The 21,783-nt window shown below is 38.5% G+C and overlaps 4 protein-coding genes and 1 pseudogene across 4 annotated transcripts; 3 read left to right on the top strand and 2 right to left on the bottom strand.

Moving 5' to 3' along the window:
* The first annotated feature begins 4,333 nt into the window (after nt 1-4,333).
* On the top strand, nt 4,334-5,032 carry LOC125205309 (hydroxyproline-rich glycoprotein family protein). Its single transcript, XM_048104156.2, has 2 exons — nt 4,334-4,789; nt 4,859-5,032. Exons 1-2 carry the CDS (start codon nt 4,511-4,513, stop codon nt 4,901-4,903), a joined length of 324 nt encoding a protein of 107 aa, XP_047960113.1. The 5' UTR covers nt 4,334-4,510; the 3' UTR covers nt 4,904-5,032.
* On the bottom strand, nt 4,961-5,649 carry CRR7 (chlororespiratory reduction 7). Its single transcript, XM_048104155.1, has 2 exons — nt 5,401-5,649; nt 4,961-5,333 (listed from the first exon to the last, which is right to left on the bottom strand). The coding sequence occupies exons 1-2, from the start codon at nt 5,647-5,649 to the stop codon at nt 5,058-5,060; spliced, it is 525 nt and encodes a 174-aa protein (XP_047960112.1). The 3' UTR covers nt 4,961-5,057.
* A 2,533-nt stretch (nt 5,650-8,182) lies between these two features.
* On the top strand, nt 8,183-10,363 carry LOC125204908 (uncharacterized). The gene is made up of 3 exons (XM_048103681.2): nt 8,183-8,429; nt 8,746-9,733; nt 9,829-10,363. Exons 2-3 carry the CDS (start codon nt 8,778-8,780, stop codon nt 9,974-9,976), a joined length of 1,104 nt encoding a protein of 367 aa, XP_047959638.1. The 5' UTR covers nt 8,183-8,429; nt 8,746-8,777; the 3' UTR covers nt 9,977-10,363.
* A 1,753-nt stretch (nt 10,364-12,116) lies between these two features.
* Nucleotides 12,117-15,911, top strand: LOC125205592 (LRR receptor-like serine/threonine-protein kinase RPK2 pseudogene; annotated as a pseudogene).
* Nucleotides 15,912-16,292: 381 nt separating this feature from the next.
* Nucleotides 16,293-18,296, bottom strand: LOC125207485 (ninja-family protein AFP3-like). The gene is made up of 2 exons (XM_048106855.2): nt 17,616-18,296; nt 16,293-16,781 (listed from the first exon to the last, which is right to left on the bottom strand). The coding sequence occupies exons 1-2, from the start codon at nt 18,070-18,072 to the stop codon at nt 16,429-16,431; spliced, it is 810 nt and encodes a 269-aa protein (XP_047962812.1). The 5' UTR covers nt 18,073-18,296; the 3' UTR covers nt 16,293-16,428.
* Between the last annotated feature and the right edge of the window lie 3,487 nt (nt 18,297-21,783).

The raw sequence follows: 21,783 nt of genomic DNA, 5'->3' as shown, positions 1-21,783 counted from the left end.
ATTGATAATAGACCTTCACAAGATTTAAGATGTTGATCTTACAATAGTAATCATTTACAAAATTTGATATTTGTATTATATTTCTTAGTCTGCTAGATCAAACTAAGAGTCATAATATTTGTCGATTATATTCTTTATAGGTATTTAGCTCTAAATAAGAGCATTGTCTAAGTAATTGCATATTTGCATGCTTTCAAATAGTCTGATAATGTTATTTTTTGTCTAGTTCAGGGGAGAGTAATAAATTCCAGCTTACGTCTCTTGTTTCAAATAAACTATCCAGCTTTACTTTCTTTTGTCAACCAAATTTTCTCCATCCAAAAAAAAAATAATAATAAAAGAAAATATAAAATAAATTGCATTAAGTATTGATATTATTAAACAGTCCCTGCTCTCAATCCCCACCACTACTTCCACCGGTTGTGCTAAAACCATAAATCATTATACATTTTCAATATCCAACTCAACCAGACTGAAAATTCGAGCCGAATTTTGAATTTTGGGTTGTATCGATTTTCCTATATTTTGCTAACCCCTATGTTTAGAAACAAGATTATACACTGCAACAACATATCATCCCCAAAGAATATAACTTACCATTTTCATTATGAACAATGGCAAATGAATGTGTAACAATTACTATTAATTATTGAATGTTTATGTGTATGGTACTTTGATTCACTTGGATTTTACATAATTTTAGAGGGTAGTTTTACTTGGTTTTGATCATATATTGTGTACTTTGAGACATGATTATAGCTACTTCTCTATTATGTTGGTATTTTGATCATTTTGTGAAGAATGTGTAGAAAAATGTACAAAATATGTGGATGTGCAGCTGCTCAATGTTCGAGACAGATTTTCTGGAGATTTTGAAGTCCGATTCGCATGTAATTCATACCATTCTCTCCGTCTTCGAAAGAGCTTCGCATGGATATCTTAAACGTCTCAATTGAAGTTTGGTAGAAGAAGTTATGGCCGCTTTACCAAGACTGCACAAGGCAGTGATATAGCTGGCGACCCGCCAGCAAAACACGAGAAAAACGCCGTATGTAGCTGGCGACTCGCTAGCTTCGACGCACACCCAACCTGGCGACTCGCCAGTTTCGTTCGACAGTTTATTTCGGGCCCAAAGTCAACCCTAGGTATATATATGCCTAGGAAACGCTCCAAACACAACTTACACGCCTCCTACCCCAAAAATACCACTTTTTCACCTAGAAAGAAGAGAAGAACGAGCAGAGGACGAGTATTCATCGCAAGATTGAAGACGAGGGCTCCAATCCGCCCAATCCAATTCTAGGAGTTCATCTTTTAGTTTTATTCTTGTTCAAACAAAGTTTTTGAATATTTCTTAGAATATTTCTTTGACTTTTGTGTTGAATATGGTAGCTAAATCCTTGTATAGTTCTACGGGGGAGATACAATGATTCTTATGTTTAATTGATTTCCTTTTTCTATGCTTTGACTCATGTGGTTATTTTGATTTCTTCTGTGCTTATACATTTATTTGACTGATCACCTCATAAATGCATGTGGATTTTACTACAAGAACTGAGAAGTGAGTAGTTTAATTTGAAAGAGAAGAAATTGACGTCTTTGCCAATATAATCGAGAGATTTGAGCCTTTGAATGAAGCTAAGTATCTTATGAGCTATTAGGAGTTGTTGCCTTAGTTCTAGGAAGGAGACTTCGGTTCTAGGTAGCAATCTACAAATTATATGCTTCGAGAGAAGATATAGTTTTACCTTAGTGATAGCTTAATAACCCTTGAGACCCTTTGTTGGCATAGTTTGGAAGTTAATTGAGCATATGATAGTTGTTATCGATCCCGTAGGATTCTACCTTAATCATCTTTGATCTACACCCGTTTCTCTTATTTACTTTTAGTTATCTAATTGTTTTTAATTGCTTTTACATTGCTTTTAAGTAGATTTAGAAAAATCAAAACTTTATGATTCATTTAGATAGTAGTTGAGGTTGGTTCGTGGTAATTAGGTTGACACTGATTGTCTCTGTGAATACGATACTCTTTGTTTACTATTTGCTATATTAGCCCCGTACACTTGTGGATTTACTTGTGTTAAAAATAAGTTGAGTCATACTTATACTCGAAACAATAGTAGTACTAATATAACACGAAATCAAGACAAAAAAGGTGCACTGTCATCGCTAATTAATTAATGTCGCCATGCAATTTCACAGGTGAATTAAAACCCAAAACAAAGATCCTTCAAAGACTCTGAAGATTTGTATTTATCATGTTAGTATAGATTGTTAAATGCTGATCCCTTATTTACGGCCAGGAAAGAGGACTCAAGGTCAAATTATCACACTTGTTTTCCATGGTCAAGACAAACTATAAAGCTTAATTTATTTGATAGTAGATCCATGTCGTGATTATTAATCATCAAATCCCCAAATAAAATAATTTTTGAGACATGCATGTGAATGCTAAGCTGTGACTAACCCACTCGCTTAATTTCATGGATTAGGATGGAATTATAATATTTTTTTTCAATATTTTTTTATTACATATATAGGTCATTAAGTGCCACATCTCTCAGATTTTAGAATCATTAATTCGAAATCAGATTTTTGATAGATTTGAAGTTTTATATACCTTCATAGCGAAGCTATATGACTACAAAAAGTGGGATTTTATCGATTTAGCTGGGTTTGTAACTTGTAGTTGTAGAGCAATATTATGATGGTATATTAAAAAAATTTATCCAAAAATATTGAAACTGGACCACTCGACATAAAATTGGAGGTCATTAAATTCATAGATTACGATCACTATAATCAGAATCAACTATCACCATAGATTATAAAAAATAGAAGAGCAGATCTTTATAAGAAGAAATTAAAGAGACCTTATTAATGAAAAAAAGTACTACTTTGTCATATTTTTAGAGTTTTATTTATTGTTAGTAATTTAAATATGAAATTAAAATTTATAAGGTCATTATTATTATTATTATTATTATTATTATTATTATTATTATCATTATTATTATTATTATTATTATTATTATTATTGATATGGAGCTATAGTATCACATGGTTATATTGCAATTTGAGTCCGAGATCGATAAAAGCATTAATTAACTAGGCTTTGCAAATCCAGTTATCATTTAAGATGTATTTGGACTGGGCTTAATTATAGACTCGGTCCTATAATTAAAACGCAACACCATAAAATGAAAATCTCGTGTGACGAATATAGTTGGTCCATGGAATATTGGTCAATTAATGTAAATAGGAATAATAAGGTCAAGGGTCCAAATATATTGTATTATCATCTTGACTAGACTATTAATTTATTCTCGATAATAAGATTATTAATGATGAAGCTATGGCTCCTTCTTTTCTTCACTTTGGATAAGACTTTTTGAGTATTCGCCAATATTTCATTTGTCCATGAAAAACTCATTAGGGTAGTGTATATAGTACAGTACTTATATTAGTGTGGATTTATTTTTGTTAATGTTGATTAGTATGGTCGGTATAAAGCGATAAGAATGTAATGCTCAATTACATTTGTTAAACTAGCAAGCCCCACCACCATCTAATACCGTGTAATCAAGTAGTAGTAGTATATTAATTCACTTTTACAATATTTTAATTCCATTATTAGATAATAATGGTGCACTATGATCCTAAGAAAATATCGGGAAATGTATTATTATCTTTTGACAAAATAACCACTTCTATTATATGTATCCTTGGTAACTTTTTCTTCAAAACGAATTATGTATTGATAAGTATATTTTATCCGTCTCTTAAAATATAGTGATACTCTTTTCAGTCCATTTCTTAAAAATGGAACTTCCACTTCATAATACTTTAGAATCACATATTATCGCTGCATATCAACCCATTCATAACTTATACCACGAATAATGTCGATCTGCAGTCCACTAACACTAATTTAACTTTTTTTGTTTTTGTCTTTAAATTTATTCATTTTTTTTCGCTTTTACTGTATTAATTTTATATTAAAACCTACGATGTTTTAAAAAAATTATTTTAAGAAATAGAGAGATTATTAAAAAGTCTAAATCTGAATTTATTTTCAAGAAGTCTCCTCGAAAATGTGACTTCCCATACTCTAATAGGAAAATAGAAACGATTTCCTAGACTCGCTTGCCGTTGTTGACTCGTGGTTGACTAATTGTGTGTGTTCTGAGTGTGTAACAGTGCGTGGCTGCTTTACAACGTGGATAAAAATATTAATTGTGGCTATAGTCAAAATAGTAATCCCTGTGATTTATTAAATGATAACGAGAAGCATCTTATAAATTAAGCTGCGATACCATTGTTTTGTTCCATAACATATCAACTTTTTTCTCCCCATTTTAGGCCTCTAAATCGACCGTTAGGAACCCAAACGGTCACCTTTGGCAGCTGAATTACACCATCATCTTTTGACACTATTAAACTCCCAATTTCCATTTCTTGACACACAAACTCATATTCTCTCAAAACTAACCAATTCTCAATTTCAATGGACACTGCTATGCTTCTCCAAACCCCTCCCAAACCCGCCACCTCCGACGCAGAAAACAGCCCTCCCAACGAACCAAACTCGCCGCCTCCTCCTCCTCCGGCCTGTAACTCCGGCAAGAACAGCACGCCTGACCGCCTCAAGGTTCCTAAACCGTTCAAATACGCCGAGAGGTACACAAGCCCAACGGATCAAATGATGTCCCCTGTTACCAAGAACATTCTTGCTAGAGGCAGAAAGGGAAGCAAGCTAATCCCACCCTCCACTAATCACCCCAAGGTATAACCATTTTTTCAAGAATTAATCTTGATCACCAATGTTTTGATTCTTGAATTCTGATTATTGCAGATTCAAGCTTTTAATCTTCAGGAATCAAGCCCTCTTCCAAATTGAGGAAAAGGAGTTTTGAAGCTTCATAGCTAGTGTTTATTACTTTATTAAATACATGTATTTACTTCTGTAATACTCATGTATTATCAATTCAAGCATTTCATCGAACACAAAAGGGGCGTTTTTCAATAACATGATTAACAAACAAATACTATAGCTACTCCAATCGGACTTGGTACCACTGAATTGAGCCGACATCGCCATCGATTTCGAGCTCACAAACAGATTTAACTAGGTATTGAACAGCATCATCGATGGAATCAAATCGTGCAAGGTCGGGTGGAAGAGATTTACCCGGCCAATTCTGCAACCATTGTTTCAACTTGTCGCGCAATTCGTCTTCCGACACGAATTCCTCATCCTCGCCTGGCTCCATCAACACATAGGTGTCAGTCTCCGTGTTCGATCTCCTTCTTCTCCTCGAGCTATCGACCTAATCGAATCAAGCACCGTCAACCAATCCCTAATTGAATTTATTCATTAGGTTGAACAAAAATTACCTTGAGTAGGTGACCTCGAAATTGGGTGTTTCGAAGATGAATCCATTTGTGGAGCAACGGAGTTGGCGTTTTGGATTGGGAGAATGGTGGAGGGAAATGGGAGGTTAAGTGAAGATGAATTTTGGTGCTCATTGCTATCTTCTCCATTAATTCACATAAACACTTCTTCAACGCTACAATGGCTACAAAGAAATGAATGGTTTTTTCCAATTGTAACGGATAAGATGCATGATAAAAACCAAATATCATCCTTACTTTTCATTCCTTATTTTGTCAAAGATAAATTTAGGAGAGTGTGGAGAAAAATTACAATCATAGAAAAAAACCAATCCATATTCACATTTCTAAAGTGTATTATCTTAGGAGTATTATTAATGAATGGAGTATAATTGAAAATAATAATATGGATCTATTCAAGTTCAACATGAAAATATTGTCCAAACATTCAATCGAATCTCAGTCCCACGATTTTGTCATCTAATAATTAAAATGTCACGTGTCATTTAATAATTTAGATTTTCATTCTAATAATGTAAACAGACTAATAATGTAATATTATAGTCTAATACTGTAGATTTTCATTCTAATAATGTACACCGACTAATAATGTAGATTTTTCGTCAATTAATGTAGCTCGGCTATTTTGATCACAACCATCCAATTCAAGGATCCAAAAGGCTTTGATTTGTTCGAAGCTTAATACTACTAAAGAGCTGTGAGGACCTTAATGCACCCCTATACTTCATATTCATAATTTATAGTCTAATACCGTATTAGAGCGAGGTTCAGTACGGACTACTTTAGGAGTAAAGTTTCCTATATGTATGATTAGACTCATTTCATATTGGTGAACAAGCCTAAAACAACATATACAAACTTGAGTAAATTTTGTAGCTGGTCTTGATTTGGGATATGTAAGAGCACTCCCAATGGGGGTGGCGAAAATCCGGCGATAAATCGCCGATCATCGCCGGATTATCGCCGGCCGTTGTGGTGAAAACGGCGATAATTCGGCGATAAAGTTACCGTTTTTACGCCAACCGGCGTTTTATCGCCGGATTATCGCCGAGCGATCGCCGGCCATTGTGGGCGACGCTCGGCGATAATCCGGCGATTTTTAAATTTTTTTTTTTTTTTTCGGCCAACGGCTATTTTTAAATCCCACCCCTATAAATATTTCCTCCACTTCCTCCATTCATCACCCACAATCTTCATTCTCTCCATTTTCAATCTCTTCTCCCAATCTTCAATCTTCATCAAATTATGAGCTTTTGGAAGAAAAATTCCCGCTCGGGTAAGGGTAAGGGTAAGGGGAAAGAGTCGAGTTCACAAATTCCCAACATGGATGAAGCAAACGAGCAGTGGATGCACTCATTGTTGGCGATGGGTTCTCCTCCCGGCCAACTTCCATACGCGGGTCCGTCTCCTTTGCAGACTCCTCCGGCGCGGAGACTTTCTCCGTACTTCAACTATGCCGGCAGAATGCCCTCTCCAGCCGACGATGTGTATCGGCCCCAGTTCGACACCCCCGGATCAACCCCAGGCGACCAAGAATCTCAGGCCGCGACACTGAGCGCAGAGGACTTCGAGGTGGAAGAAACGCCCACCGAGCCGCCTGCGACTGATACGGATTCCGATGAGAGGCCGAAGCGGGTAAGGACTACTTACACACTTCAAGAGTCCGAGCTGATAGCCACCTGCTGGGCGGACACGTCACAGAACGCGGAGCGCAGCAACTACCAGACTGAGATCATATTCTGGGAGCGGGTTGCCGCGAAGTACAGGAGCCACAAGACTGCCTCAATGAAGGACCATGGCAGCGAGGCGATCCGTCGGCATTGGGAGCGACTCATGAGGGACTGCGGCCACTTCAACGGTATTTATTCTAACTTGTTGGCGGACATGCCCAGTGGCCAGAACGAGCATATGGTCCGAGATGAGGCCATGCAGAAGTATTGTGGCAAGTACTTGTCGAAGGGGTTCAAGTATTGGAACATCTACGATAAGCTGAAGGATCTCCCAAAATTCCGGACGGGAATGCACGCCGCGCTGCACGGGAAATCGGTGCGCTCGCGCCTTAGCGTTTCGGAGAGCGAGGGGAGCGTGGCCCACATCGACTTGAGTGGGGATGGTCCGCACGAGCGCCCGGAGGGAGCGAAGAAGGCGAAGGGGAGGCGGAAGGGGAAGGGCACAACGTCGGAAGTCGGTTCGGAATCCCACATCGACTTAGAAAAAGCCACTTATTCGAGCAATGTCGCCAATCTGACGCAGATGTACACGCTGTACTTCACCGGCGGCGGGACCCCTGAAGAAAAGGCGGCCCTCTGGAAATGCATCCAAGGCCTGCAGATTAGGATGGGCCTCGAGCCCGACGCCCCTCCGGCCCCTCCGTCTTATTTTTTTTTTTTAAATCTTTGTTTATTTGCGGTTTTTATTTGTAATTTTTTTTTTCTCGTTGTATTATATTTTCCAATGATTAATACAACGATGAATTGTTCATTATAAATCTATTTATTAAACACATTTGTAGGGAAAATTAAATAATATTAAAAATGATGATGTAAAAATGAAATGTTGAGTTAGGGAGAAATAAGGGAGAAACTATTGGAGCAGTTGGCTAAAAGTTGGCTAAAAACTGGGGATAAATTATGGTGCTGATGTGGCGCTGATGTGGCAGAAATAAGGGAGAAATAAGGGAGTTTTAAGGGAACCGGAGTGCTCTTAATTACTAATAAGAGGGGGTAGTTTTATAGATAAGTGATACCGGTATATTAACCATAGTTATAATTGGGCAATGTCCGAAATGGAAGGTCGACCATCCTCATCAAAACGGAAGCTTTCTTCCAAGAATAAACCCTCAAAAATCAACCACATTTCGTCGTGCAGCCCTATTTTGCACCACAGTTTCCCAACTTTGCGACGTTTCTTGATTCAACCAAGGTTTTGTTTGGTGTGTGATTCACTGGTTTTGGCTTCCACGCTAAAAGGGAACACTCCGATTGCTGCTTCCTCCACGATCTCGATTTTAGGTTCGTACCATTTGTTGAATCAATGATGTTTTCTTTCCTGATTGCATTTGATTTTGCACCTTCTTGTTAATAATTGTGAGGTTTACCATTTTTAAAGAAATTTGAGGCTTTGTTGATGAAATAGTTGATAGTATATGGTAATCAATTAAACAATTCGTTGATCATGTGGCGTTCAATTTTCTCAATTTGAACAAATTGGGATAAAAATCTTAATAGTACTGCTATAGATTGCTCTGTTTTTACATGTGAAAATCTGTTATTAAAAACATCTGCTGATAGATTTGAATCATTTGATATGTGATTGTGTTTGAATCAGTCATTTGAGGACTTTCAATACTCGGATGAGCTATGGAATCCGAGCAAGCAAAAGGAACCATTGAGCACCAGCACGTGGGAAACGCCTCTGATTCCGAGCATACGAAAAAATTTATTGAGCACGAGCACGTAGGAAACGCCTCTGAACCCGAGCAGGCGAAAGGAACCGTTGAGCACGAGCTCATAAGAAATGAATCTGAATCCGAGCAGGTGAAAGGAACCATTGAGCACGAGCACGTTGAAAACACATCTGAATCCGAGCAGGAGAAAGGAACCATTGAGCACGTTAGAAATGTGTACGAATCAGATGAAGAAGACGACCAAATAGTTGAAGAAGCAAAGGCTCGATACTCTTCTGCATCATCATCATCATCATCATCATCATCATCCTCCTCCTCCTCGTCTTCGCGTGCTTCATTGGATCTTGATGTTCCCATTGTCAAATCCGAGTCCTATGGAGACCTGCAGCTCTGCCAAGGATCCGTTTCCACACCCAATTGCCCTGCTCAGACACCGGAATGGAGCATGTCAAGCGTGTCCCCTATTGTCGGTCCGGAGGGGCACTTATCTCCTATAACATCCCCTCCGGTCCAAACCATGGGCCATCCTTCCGATTATGACCCTGCCCGGATCCCTGCCTCCGTGTTCTCTAGTAAACCAGCGAATGCCTCAGATTGGAGCGTGGCCTCAAACGACTCGTTGTTCAGCATACACGCTGGGAACACCAGCTTTGCCAAGGACCATTTTAGGTCCGAGGAGCTTGCCAGATTGGAGGATGCGAGCAACGGTCAATCATCCCTTTACGCCTCAGAAGCCAAGCCTAATGAAATATGCAGTCTCCCTATCAGCCTTCCTCCCCTCATGGAGGTGTCATCGCACGAAGAGGGAAGTGTGAAGTCGAGCACCGTCTCCAGCTTTGAAAAGGAGGATTCCATCATGAAAGGAGGCCGTCTCTCTAACGAGAGTGCCACCTCTTCTGCTTTCCATGCGTGAGATAACAGTTTTCTTTTATGCTTTTCGCCTCGTGTTAGATGTGATTGATCATGGCTGAATTTTACGAGTTTTTCTCATTTTTTGATCGCAGATTGGATAGCGAAGGCGGAAGGGCTAGCTCGTTGGAGAAGGTTGAGGAGAAGCCGGAGACGGAAGCACAACATACTAATAGTACCAATCCGGAATCCACAAAGGGGAAATGGTTTTCGTGGTGCCCGTGTTTGTCTCGTTGCTGCTAACGATCATGATGTCCACGGCCGATATACATTCATATATACACCCTTTTGAAGATTAGCTTAGAATAGTCCCCAATGGTTGGTGGTATCTGTTATTGGCGTCGCGTGCTCAACCGGATCCATGCCTCGTATCTCGGCTGTTGATACACTGTGAGTTGGTTCTTCCTCTTGGCAGCAAGGATTGATGCAGGGATGATGATCAAATGAAACTTTTGTGATTCGATGCTGTGATCTTATATTCAGATTTGAGAATCAAATAAGCTAAATCATAATGTATATATCCATATGTGAAAATGTGGCATCTTATTTTGTGTATGTGTTTGCTCTCTCATTTCAATGTGATGGCACTAAACCAATACTTGGATTTTAACCACTCTATTCGTTCTATGACTTTTTATGTTCATGTGACCAGGTTAAGGTTATCATTGTTTACACTATTCCCACAAGGAAGAAATGATTACCAAATAAATGGTTTGGCACAGAGGAATATGATTGCATGTGTGGATCATTTTCCACCATAAAATTTCCTATGATGGAATAGCTTAAAAAGTTTTAGTTAGGTTTGGGATTTTGGGCATGTGCATTTAATTGTTAAATAATTAATTGAACACCATTTATTAGATGGAAATTGTGTAAATCAGTTGGACAAGCAGTTCCAAAGATGGAAATTGTGTTCTCAACCAATAAATTAGGGTGCTAAATTTTTTTATTAGGTATTAAAGATGATAAAATAACATTAAATAATATTTTTATAGGTATATAACTCATTCTCAACTAACTAATTAATCATGATACCAATGAACAATCCATAGGGAAATTAGACGTCTTTTAAAGCGAATTTTCAACTTTGTTGTGCTAAATTCATGACATAATGTGTGAAATTGATTTTTGTTAGGCAGGTAATGCCCTCTCCCTTTCTCAAAATAGGTATGAGTTATTTTCTTGTTACGTATAATTTAAAGATTCATTTTTAATATATACTAATATAATACAAATATGGTTGAGAAATTGCATATAAGATAAAAAAAAAATTATGGTGCACTTTTGTAGGAACTCAATTTGTATCATCTAAAGAATTAATAGGGCGTGAGACTTTCCCTCGAATAAAAAAAACTAAATAATGGAAAGAAAAGTAAAATATGGAGTAATAAAAAATAGAAACCTGCTTTTTATGAAAAGAAAATCCAAGAATTTTCCTCATGGGTCCAAAATAGTAGACAATTTCACACGTTAAGTAAGAGAAAAATAAAAAAGTTAGGCCCATTAAAAATCAAACTTCAACCCAAAAACCTCATTGAAAATTGGGTGTGGGGCTCCGTGGACACTCCGACGCATCTATTGACCGGCGTCACTATCCCCATTCTAGAGAGAGAGAGAGCGACATTTCCAATCCATATTATAAACATAAAAATTGCCAAAAATAACAAAAAAATTTTAGAAAATGCTAATTTGCATATATTTCAATTTTATACTGCATCCTAAGTTTTATTAGTAGTGTTAACTATGTAAAGTGACAATAACCTATTGTGGACTAATTGCTAGTATTATATGGAGGAGAGAGAGAATGTTATTGATGACAAATTAAGCCTTCATCCAACTAACATGATCCACTTTTTTTTTAAATGACTAATTTCTAAAAATGAACATTTTTTTCTCTATTAAATTATTCTCTTTCACTTTAACATAAAAATTAAATATTGCAAAAAAAGGTCATTTCTTTAGGATGAAGAGAATACACCTATTATTTATAAAAAAAAAAGAATACAATGATCAAGGAGTTCAAATCAATACTTCAATCTCGTCGAATAATAATATTAGCAGATTCATTTAATCCACTTATTTGTTGAAAGAACAATATTTCATCTTTAGCATAACACACCTAAAAATGCAATTATTTATCTTGTCCAATTATTTATCATGTCGTAATCTTTTGGAACAAAGAGATTCTATTATAGGCCATATAGTAATGACGTTTCAACCTCCCAAGAAGTTTTATTTTAATTAAAATAGGAAAAGAATAATAAATAAATAGAATAATGAAAGTAGAATTGAAGTAGATTGATGAGGTGGAGTAATCAGCAGTCCTACTTGTAGTCTCACCAGTCAATCTTTAAGACCAAAATTTTGTGGAATTTTATAATGTTAAAAATCACAAACATTGAATTCAATGCTCAGACAAAATGTGAACACCAAACCGTTTATTCCACAAAGAAAACCAGCCTACTGTTCGTCTCCCTCCCTCTCTAGATTCCATTTACATCTACGGAAAAGCTACCTGTGAATTAGGGTTTGAGCTTCGACACTCGTTCTTGAAAGAGGGCTACAGCAAGGGGTCCGGGCTGAACTCGGGCTTTTCGAGCACCCTTTTCGGCCCTCAGTAATGGGTCCTTCTCCTCCTGCGGCGAAATGGCGCCATCTCCGTTCCCCGTTGAACCTCTTGATTTTCGCTCTTGCTCTGTTTTCAGCTCGGTACGACGCCGTTTCCGCCTCCGATTCGGACAAATCGGCCCTCTTGGAGCTGAAGGCGTCGCTTTCGGACCCTCACGGACTGCTGAGCAGCTGGAATCCGCAGAGCCCGGATCACTGCTCGTGGGCCGGGCTCTCCTGCGATTCGGGCTCTCGGGTCGTGGCGTTGAACGTTACCGGCGGAGGTAATTCTCTCTCTTGTGCTAAAATTGCTCGATTCCCACTGTATGGTTTTGGAATTAGGAGGCCTTGTTTGGGTAAAGTTCAAATCTTGGGTAAATTGTCTGCTGCTGTTGCTAAGCTTAGTGAACTCAGGATTTTGTCACTGCCTTTTAATGAATTGAGTGGTGAGATTCCTGTGGAGATTTGGGGTTTGGAGAAGCTCGAGGTTCTTGACCTCGAAGGGAACTTGATCTCGGGCTCGTTGCCTAGCCAGTTCAGTGGGTTGAGGAGCTTGAGGGTTCTTAACTTGGGGTTCAATCAGATCAATGGTGGTATACCGAGCTCGTTGTCCAATTGTTTGGGGCTCCAGATTGTAAATCTAGCTGGGAATCAAGTTAATGGGTCGATTCCGAAGTTTATTGGTGAGTTTAGGGATTTGAGGGGGCTTTACTTGTCATACAATCTGCTCACTGGATCGATACCAGTTGAGATAGGAGACAATTGTGGGAAGCTTGAGCATTTGGATCTTTCGGGGAATTATTTGACTGATGGTATTCCAAAGACGATTGGGAACTGTCCGGGGTTGAAGACGCTGCTTCTGTACTCTAACCTGTTGGAGGATGAGATTCCAAGTCAGCTTGGTCAGTTGAGTGAGCTTGAAGTGCTTGACATCTCGAGGAACAGTTTTAGTGGTGCTATACCGAAGGAACTTGGTAACTGTACGAAGCTGTCTATCCTTGTGTTGTCGAACCTATGGGATCCTCTTCCAAATGTTTCGAGCTTAGGGGGTGGTTATTCATCGGATAAGTTGGTGTATACTACCGATGACTACAATTTTTACGAAGGTTCAATCCCGGTAGAGGTTACTAGCCTCTCGAATTTGCGGATGCTTTGGGCTCCTCGAGCAATTCTGCGAGGAGATTTCCCTGCTAATTGGGGCTCCTGCAGCAATTTGGAGCTGTTGAGTTTGCCTAATAACTTTTTCTCTGGAGAAATCTCAGACGGGCTTAGCAACTGCAAGAAGCTTCATTTTCTTGACCTGAGTTTGAACAAATTTAGTGGAGGGATCAACGACAAACTTCCCGTTCCTTGTATGACTCTCTTTGATATCAGTGGGAATTCACTGTCGGGTCCTATCCCCGAATTTGAGTACGAAGAATGTCCTCCTATTCAATCCGTAAATGTGGATGCTTTCGATGCATATGATCCTTCATTGGCATATGTAACATATTTTGGATACAGAAATCAGATCGAAACTGCTTTGCCTGTGAATAGGATTGGTGCGAGTCTCTTGGTTATGCACAACTTTGGTTCTAACAACCTTAATGGCCCCCTGCAGGCAATGCCCGTTTCATCTTCGAGATTAGGGAAGCAAACAGCTTATGCATTTCTTGCTGGCGGAAACAATCTTACTGGAAGCTTTCTTGGAGCTTTCTCCGAGAAGTGTGATCTTGCTGGAGGTGTAATCGTTAATGTCACAAATAACAGGTTGTTTGGTCAAGTTCCAACAGATATCGCCGCGCTGTGCAAAACACTAACAGTCTTGGATGTTTCCAGTAATCAGATTACTGGAAGTCTGCCTCCCAACATTGGAGACATGGTTTCATTGCGCGCTCTTGATGTAAGTCGGAATCTGTTGCAAGGTTCGGTTCCTGGCACTCTTGGCCGGATAAAAGATCTCAGATTTCTTTCGTTGTCTGGAAATAAGCTTGATGGTTCCATACCTCCAAGCTTGGGGCAGCTGCAGTATCTTGAAGTTCTTGATCTATCATCGAATGTGTTATCCGGTGGAATTCCCAATGTGCTTGTGAAGCTGAGAAACTTGACAGTCCTTCTCCTCAATAATAATAGGCTATCCGGGCCGATCCCCCTCGGTATTGCAAGCGTATCTACCCTATCAGCGTTCAATGTGTCATTCAACGATTTGTCCGGGCCACTGCCTCTGCTCAATAATGTGATCAAATGTGATAGCTTTGTCGGGAATCCTTCTCTACGTTGTTCTCCCTCACCATCTGCTCAACGAGGGGGCACAGGAGATGACGGCACGATTTCTCCTGCATCTCCAGGCCGGAAACGAGGGAAGGGTTCCCTCCGTTCTGTCGAAATTGCCTCCATAACATCGGCGACAGCCATTGTATCGGTGCTGATTGCTCTGGTTGTACTTTTCTTTTACACGAGAAAATGCAAGCCGAGGTCCAGAGTGAGTGGAACTGTTCGGAAGGAAGTAATCGTCTTCAACAAAATAGCAGTGCCTCTGACGTACGAGAACGTGGTCCATGGCACGGGGGGATTCAACGCGAACAACTGCATCGGCAATGGTGGATTCGGGGCAACATTCAAAGCGGAGATCGCTCCCGGTGTCCTAGTGGCCATCAAACGGCTCGCCATTGGGCGTTTTCAAGGCATCCAGCAGTTTGACGCGGAGATCAAAACCCTAGCTCGGCTCCGCCACCGTAACCTTGTCACGTTGATCGGGTATCACGCGAGCGAGACCGAGATGTTTCTTATATACAACTATCTGCCCGGTGGCAACCTAGAGAAGTTCATCCAGGAGAGGTCCAGTAGAGCCGTTGATTGGAGGGTGCTGCACAAGATCGCCCTCGACGTCGCGCACGCGCTCGCCTACCTGCACGACCAGTGCGTGCCCCGCGTCCTCCACCGCGACGTGAAGCCTAGCAACATCTTGCTGGATCAGGACCACAACGCGTACCTCTCCGACTTCGGGCTTGCTCGGCTGCTCGGGACTTCGGAGACGCACGCCACGACCGGCGTGGCCGGGACGTTTGGCTACGTTGCGCCCGAGTATGCCATGACTTGCCGCGTCTCTGACAAGGCCGACGTCTACAGCTACGGGGTTGTGCTGCTCGAGCTGATTTCCGACAAGAAGGCGCTCGATCCATCGTTCTCTTCCTACGGGAACGGGTTCAACATCGTTGCTTGGGCGTGCATGCTCTTGCGGCAAGGCCGGGCCAAGGAGCTGTTCACGGCCGGTTTGTGGGACGTGGGCCCACACGACGATCTGGTCGAAATCCTCCACTTGGCCGTGGTGTGTACGGTTGAGACGCTGTCAAACCGGCCGACGATGAAGCAGGTGGTGCGGCGGTTGAAACAGCTTCAACCACCATCTTGTTAGAGGTGAAAGGTGAACACACACCATATTTGTAGAGGCTGCACATTACAGGATATAAGTGTGATCTTTTTATTTATTTTTCTTTTGCTTTTTTTGAGGTGTTGTTAGTGTTGAAATTGTAGATAAACTGTAAATTGTAGAGTAGTTTTGCCCTAATTTTAAAAAATGTTATTTTCGGTATGTAGACTTTTATCTCATTTTATAAATTCTAAAGGATTATGATCAAAAACTGAACCACATCTTATTACGTTTTGAAAATGAAGAATCGTCATTTGTAGATAACGTAATCTTTTTAGTTCATTTTTAGAAAATTTGGATTTTTTAAAATATAAAGGTCATTTTTAGAATGTTTTAGGTCACTTTTTTAAAAAGAACTAAAAATAGAAATGATGTCCATATATTATCTACAAATTGATCTCCCATGTTTTAATTTTGTGTTTTACAGTAAAGTTAAGTTTTATGGACTCTTTATTTGAAAAGACGATACTGTATCTTAGGCCACAAAAATGATCAAATACATATTTAAAATCAAACCGAAAATAAAAAATCTTACAAAACAAATTAAAAAGGTAGGAATTTGGAAAGAAGAAGTAGCATACAATGTCATCGAATTACAAAGCATTGATCGTTCTTCATCAGCTCTACTCATCAAGAGAGGGGAGAAAACAACACTCAACGCCGGAACTAAGCCTTCGCGTTACAAGAGAGGGAAAGGGTTAACTACGATGTGCTTCAAGGGGTGCTCGACGTCGCCCCCACCACCGTGCTTAATGAATTCAGCCGGGGTGAGGAACATGCCGTGGCAAACGCACACTATCCTAACTTCCTCGCCTTTCTTATATCTGTACAAGAATCCCTCTATCTTGTGGCCGTTGGGTCCATCTCCCTTGGTGGAGACGTAAGGCATTTCACACATCGGGTTCTTGCTAGGAGGAGGGTTCGGTGGCTTGGCGTCCCTATTGGACGCTGCCCGGGTTGGCGGTTCCTGCTCGCTCTGGTCTTGTGATGGCCGGCTCGTAGGGGGTGGGACGTCGGCCTTTTGGGTCCCTCCTGTGACAAGAGAAGTTCATATTTAGCTCCAAAATGAAACCATGGTATTAAATTTAGATACCCTTTACTTTCTATGTATGCATTACATAATCTAAATTGACAAGAAACAATCACTAGACACCGTTTCAGAAAATGAGGAAAAAAGCTTTCAATACTGAAGTAGGCTTTCCAAATATGGCAAAAACCATCTTGTGTGAAATCAATGCCTCTCTTTCAAGAACTCATGAACAAAGAAGAAATCTGATTTTGCCATCATGTGCATCAACTCAAAGCTATTGATCTCGCAATCTTAAGGGGCCGTCTGGTAGGGAGATCGATAAGAACACACAATTTAGGTAAATTTGGATAAGATAACTCGTTATCGACTCTAGCAAACGGACCCTAAGTGTCAATGAATGCATAGAGATGGATATAATGTGAGAGTGAGAGGGGATATGAATGGACAATCTAATATGATAAGCTATACACATCAAGATAAATACCTACATATCCATAACACTTGCACAACCAACCAACCAACTCCACCACAACAACAACTTGCATACTATTTATGAATCTAACCATCCACTATGAGCTCAACCTATGCATCAACAAAAGCTCCATCATACTACAACACAACAATCAACTCCACCATCAACAACTCTATGTAGAGACAAGCCATCCATCCCAACTCACCAAGACAAAACACTAAACAATACTCTTTATCTTTCCAAAAAGGAAAACAGAACCAACACAGATTCATAATCAAGAACATAACTTTATCAACAGAATATATCATCAATCCAATTTCTCAAATAAGACAATAATTAGGAAGGATTAAAGATGATTAATTACCCTCAAAATCAAGATCGGAAATCCCAGAAGAGCCCTGTGATCCAATGGAGCCTTGAGAGGATGAGATTTCATACCCATTACTACTACTAATCTCCTTTTGCTGCACTCTGACATTCCTCAGCTTCTCCATCCTCTTCTTCCTCGCTGCCATCCGCCTCATCGACTGGAACTCCTTCCGCCTCCGCCACTCCTCCTCCACCTCCGCCGGCAGCGACCGCGTCCTCGCCAGCGGCACGCACGCCTCCACGCGCCCCTCGTCGAACGCCAAATTCGAAATCGAAGACGACCGCTTCAGCCTCTTCCGCATTGGGTCCACCCCGAATCTCCCATTCATCGACAGCCCCAAGCTCAGCTCCAATTCCTCCTCTTCCTCCTCTTCCCCGTCTCGATTCATAGCAATTCCGCTGTTTCCGCCGCAAAGACTCAACCTTTCCCGCTTCCCATCACCGCAATCCATCGAAGAAATGGGGCCCACTCGCCGGAGCTAGCTGAGCTCAATTGGGTTCGCAAAAAATCAAGGAAAAAATGGAAAATTTCGCGTTAAATCTGAATGAAAAGAAAAGTGGAGTTGTTTAATTTAGTTTAAGCCGCGGATTCTAGTAGCCGTTGACGTGGATTTGGGCGTTAGTTGCAGAGGAGAAAGAGAAACGGAGAGGAAGGAAGGCATGAGGAGAGGGGATTTGAGGAGTCATGGGGAAGAGTGAAAAGACGAAAAGGGTGTTGGTGGAGAAACGTGAGGGGGTCGGGAGAGTGACACGTGTTGACAGGAGGAGGGATTGCCTGCTCTTTCTTTTTCTTTTTTAATCAATTTCTGCCGAATATATCGCGATATTCGACACGCTTGCTGGCAAAATCCAACTCATGTACAAAATCCCATTTTTTAAGAACGTAATTTCAAACTAATTGGTTATGTTTACATGCAAATTGCCTATTAGATTATTATTGTTGAATTTGTACTGTTTAAATAATAAAAAATGTTGTTTGTACGACTAATCGAAAATAAAATATGCTAGGTAGTACTAAAATTTCTTATTGGGTATTGAATTGGATTATGTGTTTTGTGTTTGAAGCTTTGAATCGTATGGATGTCTTTCAAGAGTTGAATTGGAATTCCCATAATGATTCATTACGATTTCAATATTTTTGAGGCTGTAACTTGCGATTAATTATGGATTCAAACCAAAAAATTGGAAAATCCGTAAAAGGGTTGAAAAGCCGTGGATAATCTAGGAAAAAGTGGCAAAAATCCCTAAAAATCGATAATTTTGGATGAGTCATATTTTTTTTTTTGTTGGTTACAATTCCAACTTTTTTAGAAATATAATAGGTTGCGCTCTTGACACAAAGACATTCCTCAGAATGTTAATATAAAATTAAAACTACATTAACTTGGATCAAAAGTTTTTTTATTTACTTAACAACATAGTACTCCCTTTGTCCGCGAATAGAAATCCTGTTTTTCCATTTTAGTCCGTCCGCGAATAAGAATCTCGGTTCACTTTTACCATAAATGGTAAAAGGGTCTCATCTTCCACTAACTCATTCCACTTACATTTCATTTAAAACTAATATATATATATATATATATATATATGGGATCATTTTTCCACTAACTTTCTTCCACCCATTTCTCTTAACATTTTTTAAAATCCGTACCCGCCATAAATAGAATTCCTAATGGCGGACGGAGGGAGTAGTATAAAGTTAACTACAACTGTCGACCTGAAATTTGATTGATTTTGGTTTTAGAAACATAATTGTCTTCCAAAAACATGCGGTTTTAACCTAAAATTGATAAAAATTTACTAGAAAATTTGGAAAAAGCCGAAGGAAAAGGTGCAAAAATCCCTCAAAATATCCCCGGAATTGTAATTAAAAACTAAAACAATCTTAATACTTTTTTTTTTTTTTACTTTTTTAACAAAATATAAATATGTAAATGCTACTTCTAGTCACTTCTTATAGTAGAATATTTTGTAAAAATAATCTCAATCTAACTTGAATATGCTATACCCAATATTATTGACTTATTGTAGTGATTCTTCTATTTTGTCTCGGTATCTTGATGGACAACTTGCAAGTAACTCCCGCATGATGATAAGGTGCTATGCCTATGTGGTGCTATATTTTTCACTTTATGTAATGGTATAATGATCTTATTTATGTGATATTTTAATTGATATTATGTCTACTATAGTATAATAATGTAGTACTATATATTTAAACTTAAGTAGTATCTTTATCGATGAGTATATATATTTCGATATATTTTTTAACAATGTATAAATATAGCTTCATGGGCAATTCACAGTTTGCGCCTAAACTATAAAGTTATAATTTAATCTGATTTTGATTTTAATACAAAATTAAAGACAGAGAAAAGCGTGTACTCTCAATTAATAATGCATCAAAGGTATCCTAAGCATACAAAATATTTGATTGGTGAAAATGAGATTTACATGATGTGACAAATGATCCATTTATCATATAAATTTTTTACAATAAGAAGTTGTCAGAAAAGAACATGACTGTACGTGAAACAAAAATCAGAAATCACGTTTCAAATAATTCATACAATTTAGACATGAAAAAATGGGTATCTTTTGAATGGGATAAGTAAAGTACAATATTAGCTTAATTGTTTAATTCATTTTGTGAATATTATATAGCCAGTTGAGACCCCAAGTGGGGTGGATTTGAGTTCGACAACGTTATCTTCTGATATAGAATGACCACTTTCATATACTTTATTGTTCTAGATTAATATTGTATTATTATCAATTAATGTCTAACGTGGCAATGCTATTATAATGTTACCTTTTCATGTTTTGTTCTCATTTTATTTTCAGATGTTATTTGGTAATCTAAGACGTGCTTTACTATTTCAGCCAAATTTTGGAGGTTGATAATGTCATTTTGGTTTTATTGATTTATTCTATGTATTATTAGTATTGTTAACTTTTACTTAGATGGTAGTATATATGAAATCCGATTTGTACTCTAATAATAAAATATTAGAAATTTAAAGAATATGAAATCCATTCAAAATCAACTAGATGGTTTTAAGGTTAATCAGATCTATTTCACATTTGCATAAAAAATTGGAATTCAATTGCATTTTAAATATTATACATTTAATTATTAATACAACATGACATTGAATATGGAGTGAATTAGTATTAGGGATCTCAATTGATCGCTACACCATGTATTGTCTTTCAGATTAATTATTTTAAACCAAAGCAAAATAGTATTTTTATGCAAGTTGTTTACCTAGTGACCTTGATTAGTTATGCCGTAGAGCAATTGATCAAAAAATTAATTTGACTTCAACAATAAACATAAGCAACTTGCCCCCCACCTTTTGTGTGTGTATTTTTATTTAACCTTTTATTTTTCTAGCCACTTGCAAGCTAGGATATGTTTGTTGAGAATAATGATACATTATCTTGACTATACAAAGCAAGTTGCCATAATTGATTATAAGGGCTTCCCCCCAGCTTTCTATTATTTCAGTCACATCCTAAAATACTATTCTATACTAGTATTATTCTTGGTTCTTAATTTTATTTATTAATCTTTATGTTCAACAATTATTTAATTAATGGAAAATTTGTATTTGATCTAAATTTATGATTTTCCCATCAATTTTTCCCTATACGATGTTACTTACTAATTTTTGTACAAATTTAAAGGTTATTGGTACATAAATACAAAAAAAATCATATATATAATTCATGAATTGATTAAGATTCAAATTTTAGTATGACAATGCATTAGTATGACACTATTTTGTAATTTGTGTAGGCACGAGTGAGAGTTTAAATAGCTCTTAATTTAGTTAATCATATATGAGTTAATAGCTCACAATAAATGGGAAACTTACAAATCATATTCAAATAGAATCATGTAATTGGTCCAAAATATTTAAAGAAATTGAAAAGCACCAATAAAGCGCAGTGGATAGGGGAAGGGGGGTGAAGATGTAAAATGAATAAAATAGAAGGGCAAATGGAGAAAGAATCAATGCACCAAATCTAAAGTGGGCCCTCCATGAAAATTTTGAAGTCGCGCTGTTGGGTGAAATGAACCACGTGTCATGTTCTGGTGAAGACTGACAGCTAAGGACCATGCAAGTTGGTGAGGGCGACGCGTAGAGGAACCAAAC

Source organism: Salvia hispanica, chromosome 6, assembly GCF_029641045.1.
Source record: "Salvia hispanica isolate PSC_SH4W2 chromosome 6, Shi_PSC_v1, whole genome shotgun sequence".
Taxonomy (NCBI): Eukaryota; Viridiplantae; Streptophyta; class Magnoliopsida; order Lamiales; family Lamiaceae; genus Salvia; species Salvia hispanica.
Note: the sequence above shows the minus strand (reverse complement) of the source record. Positions and strands in the feature narration are given on the sequence as shown.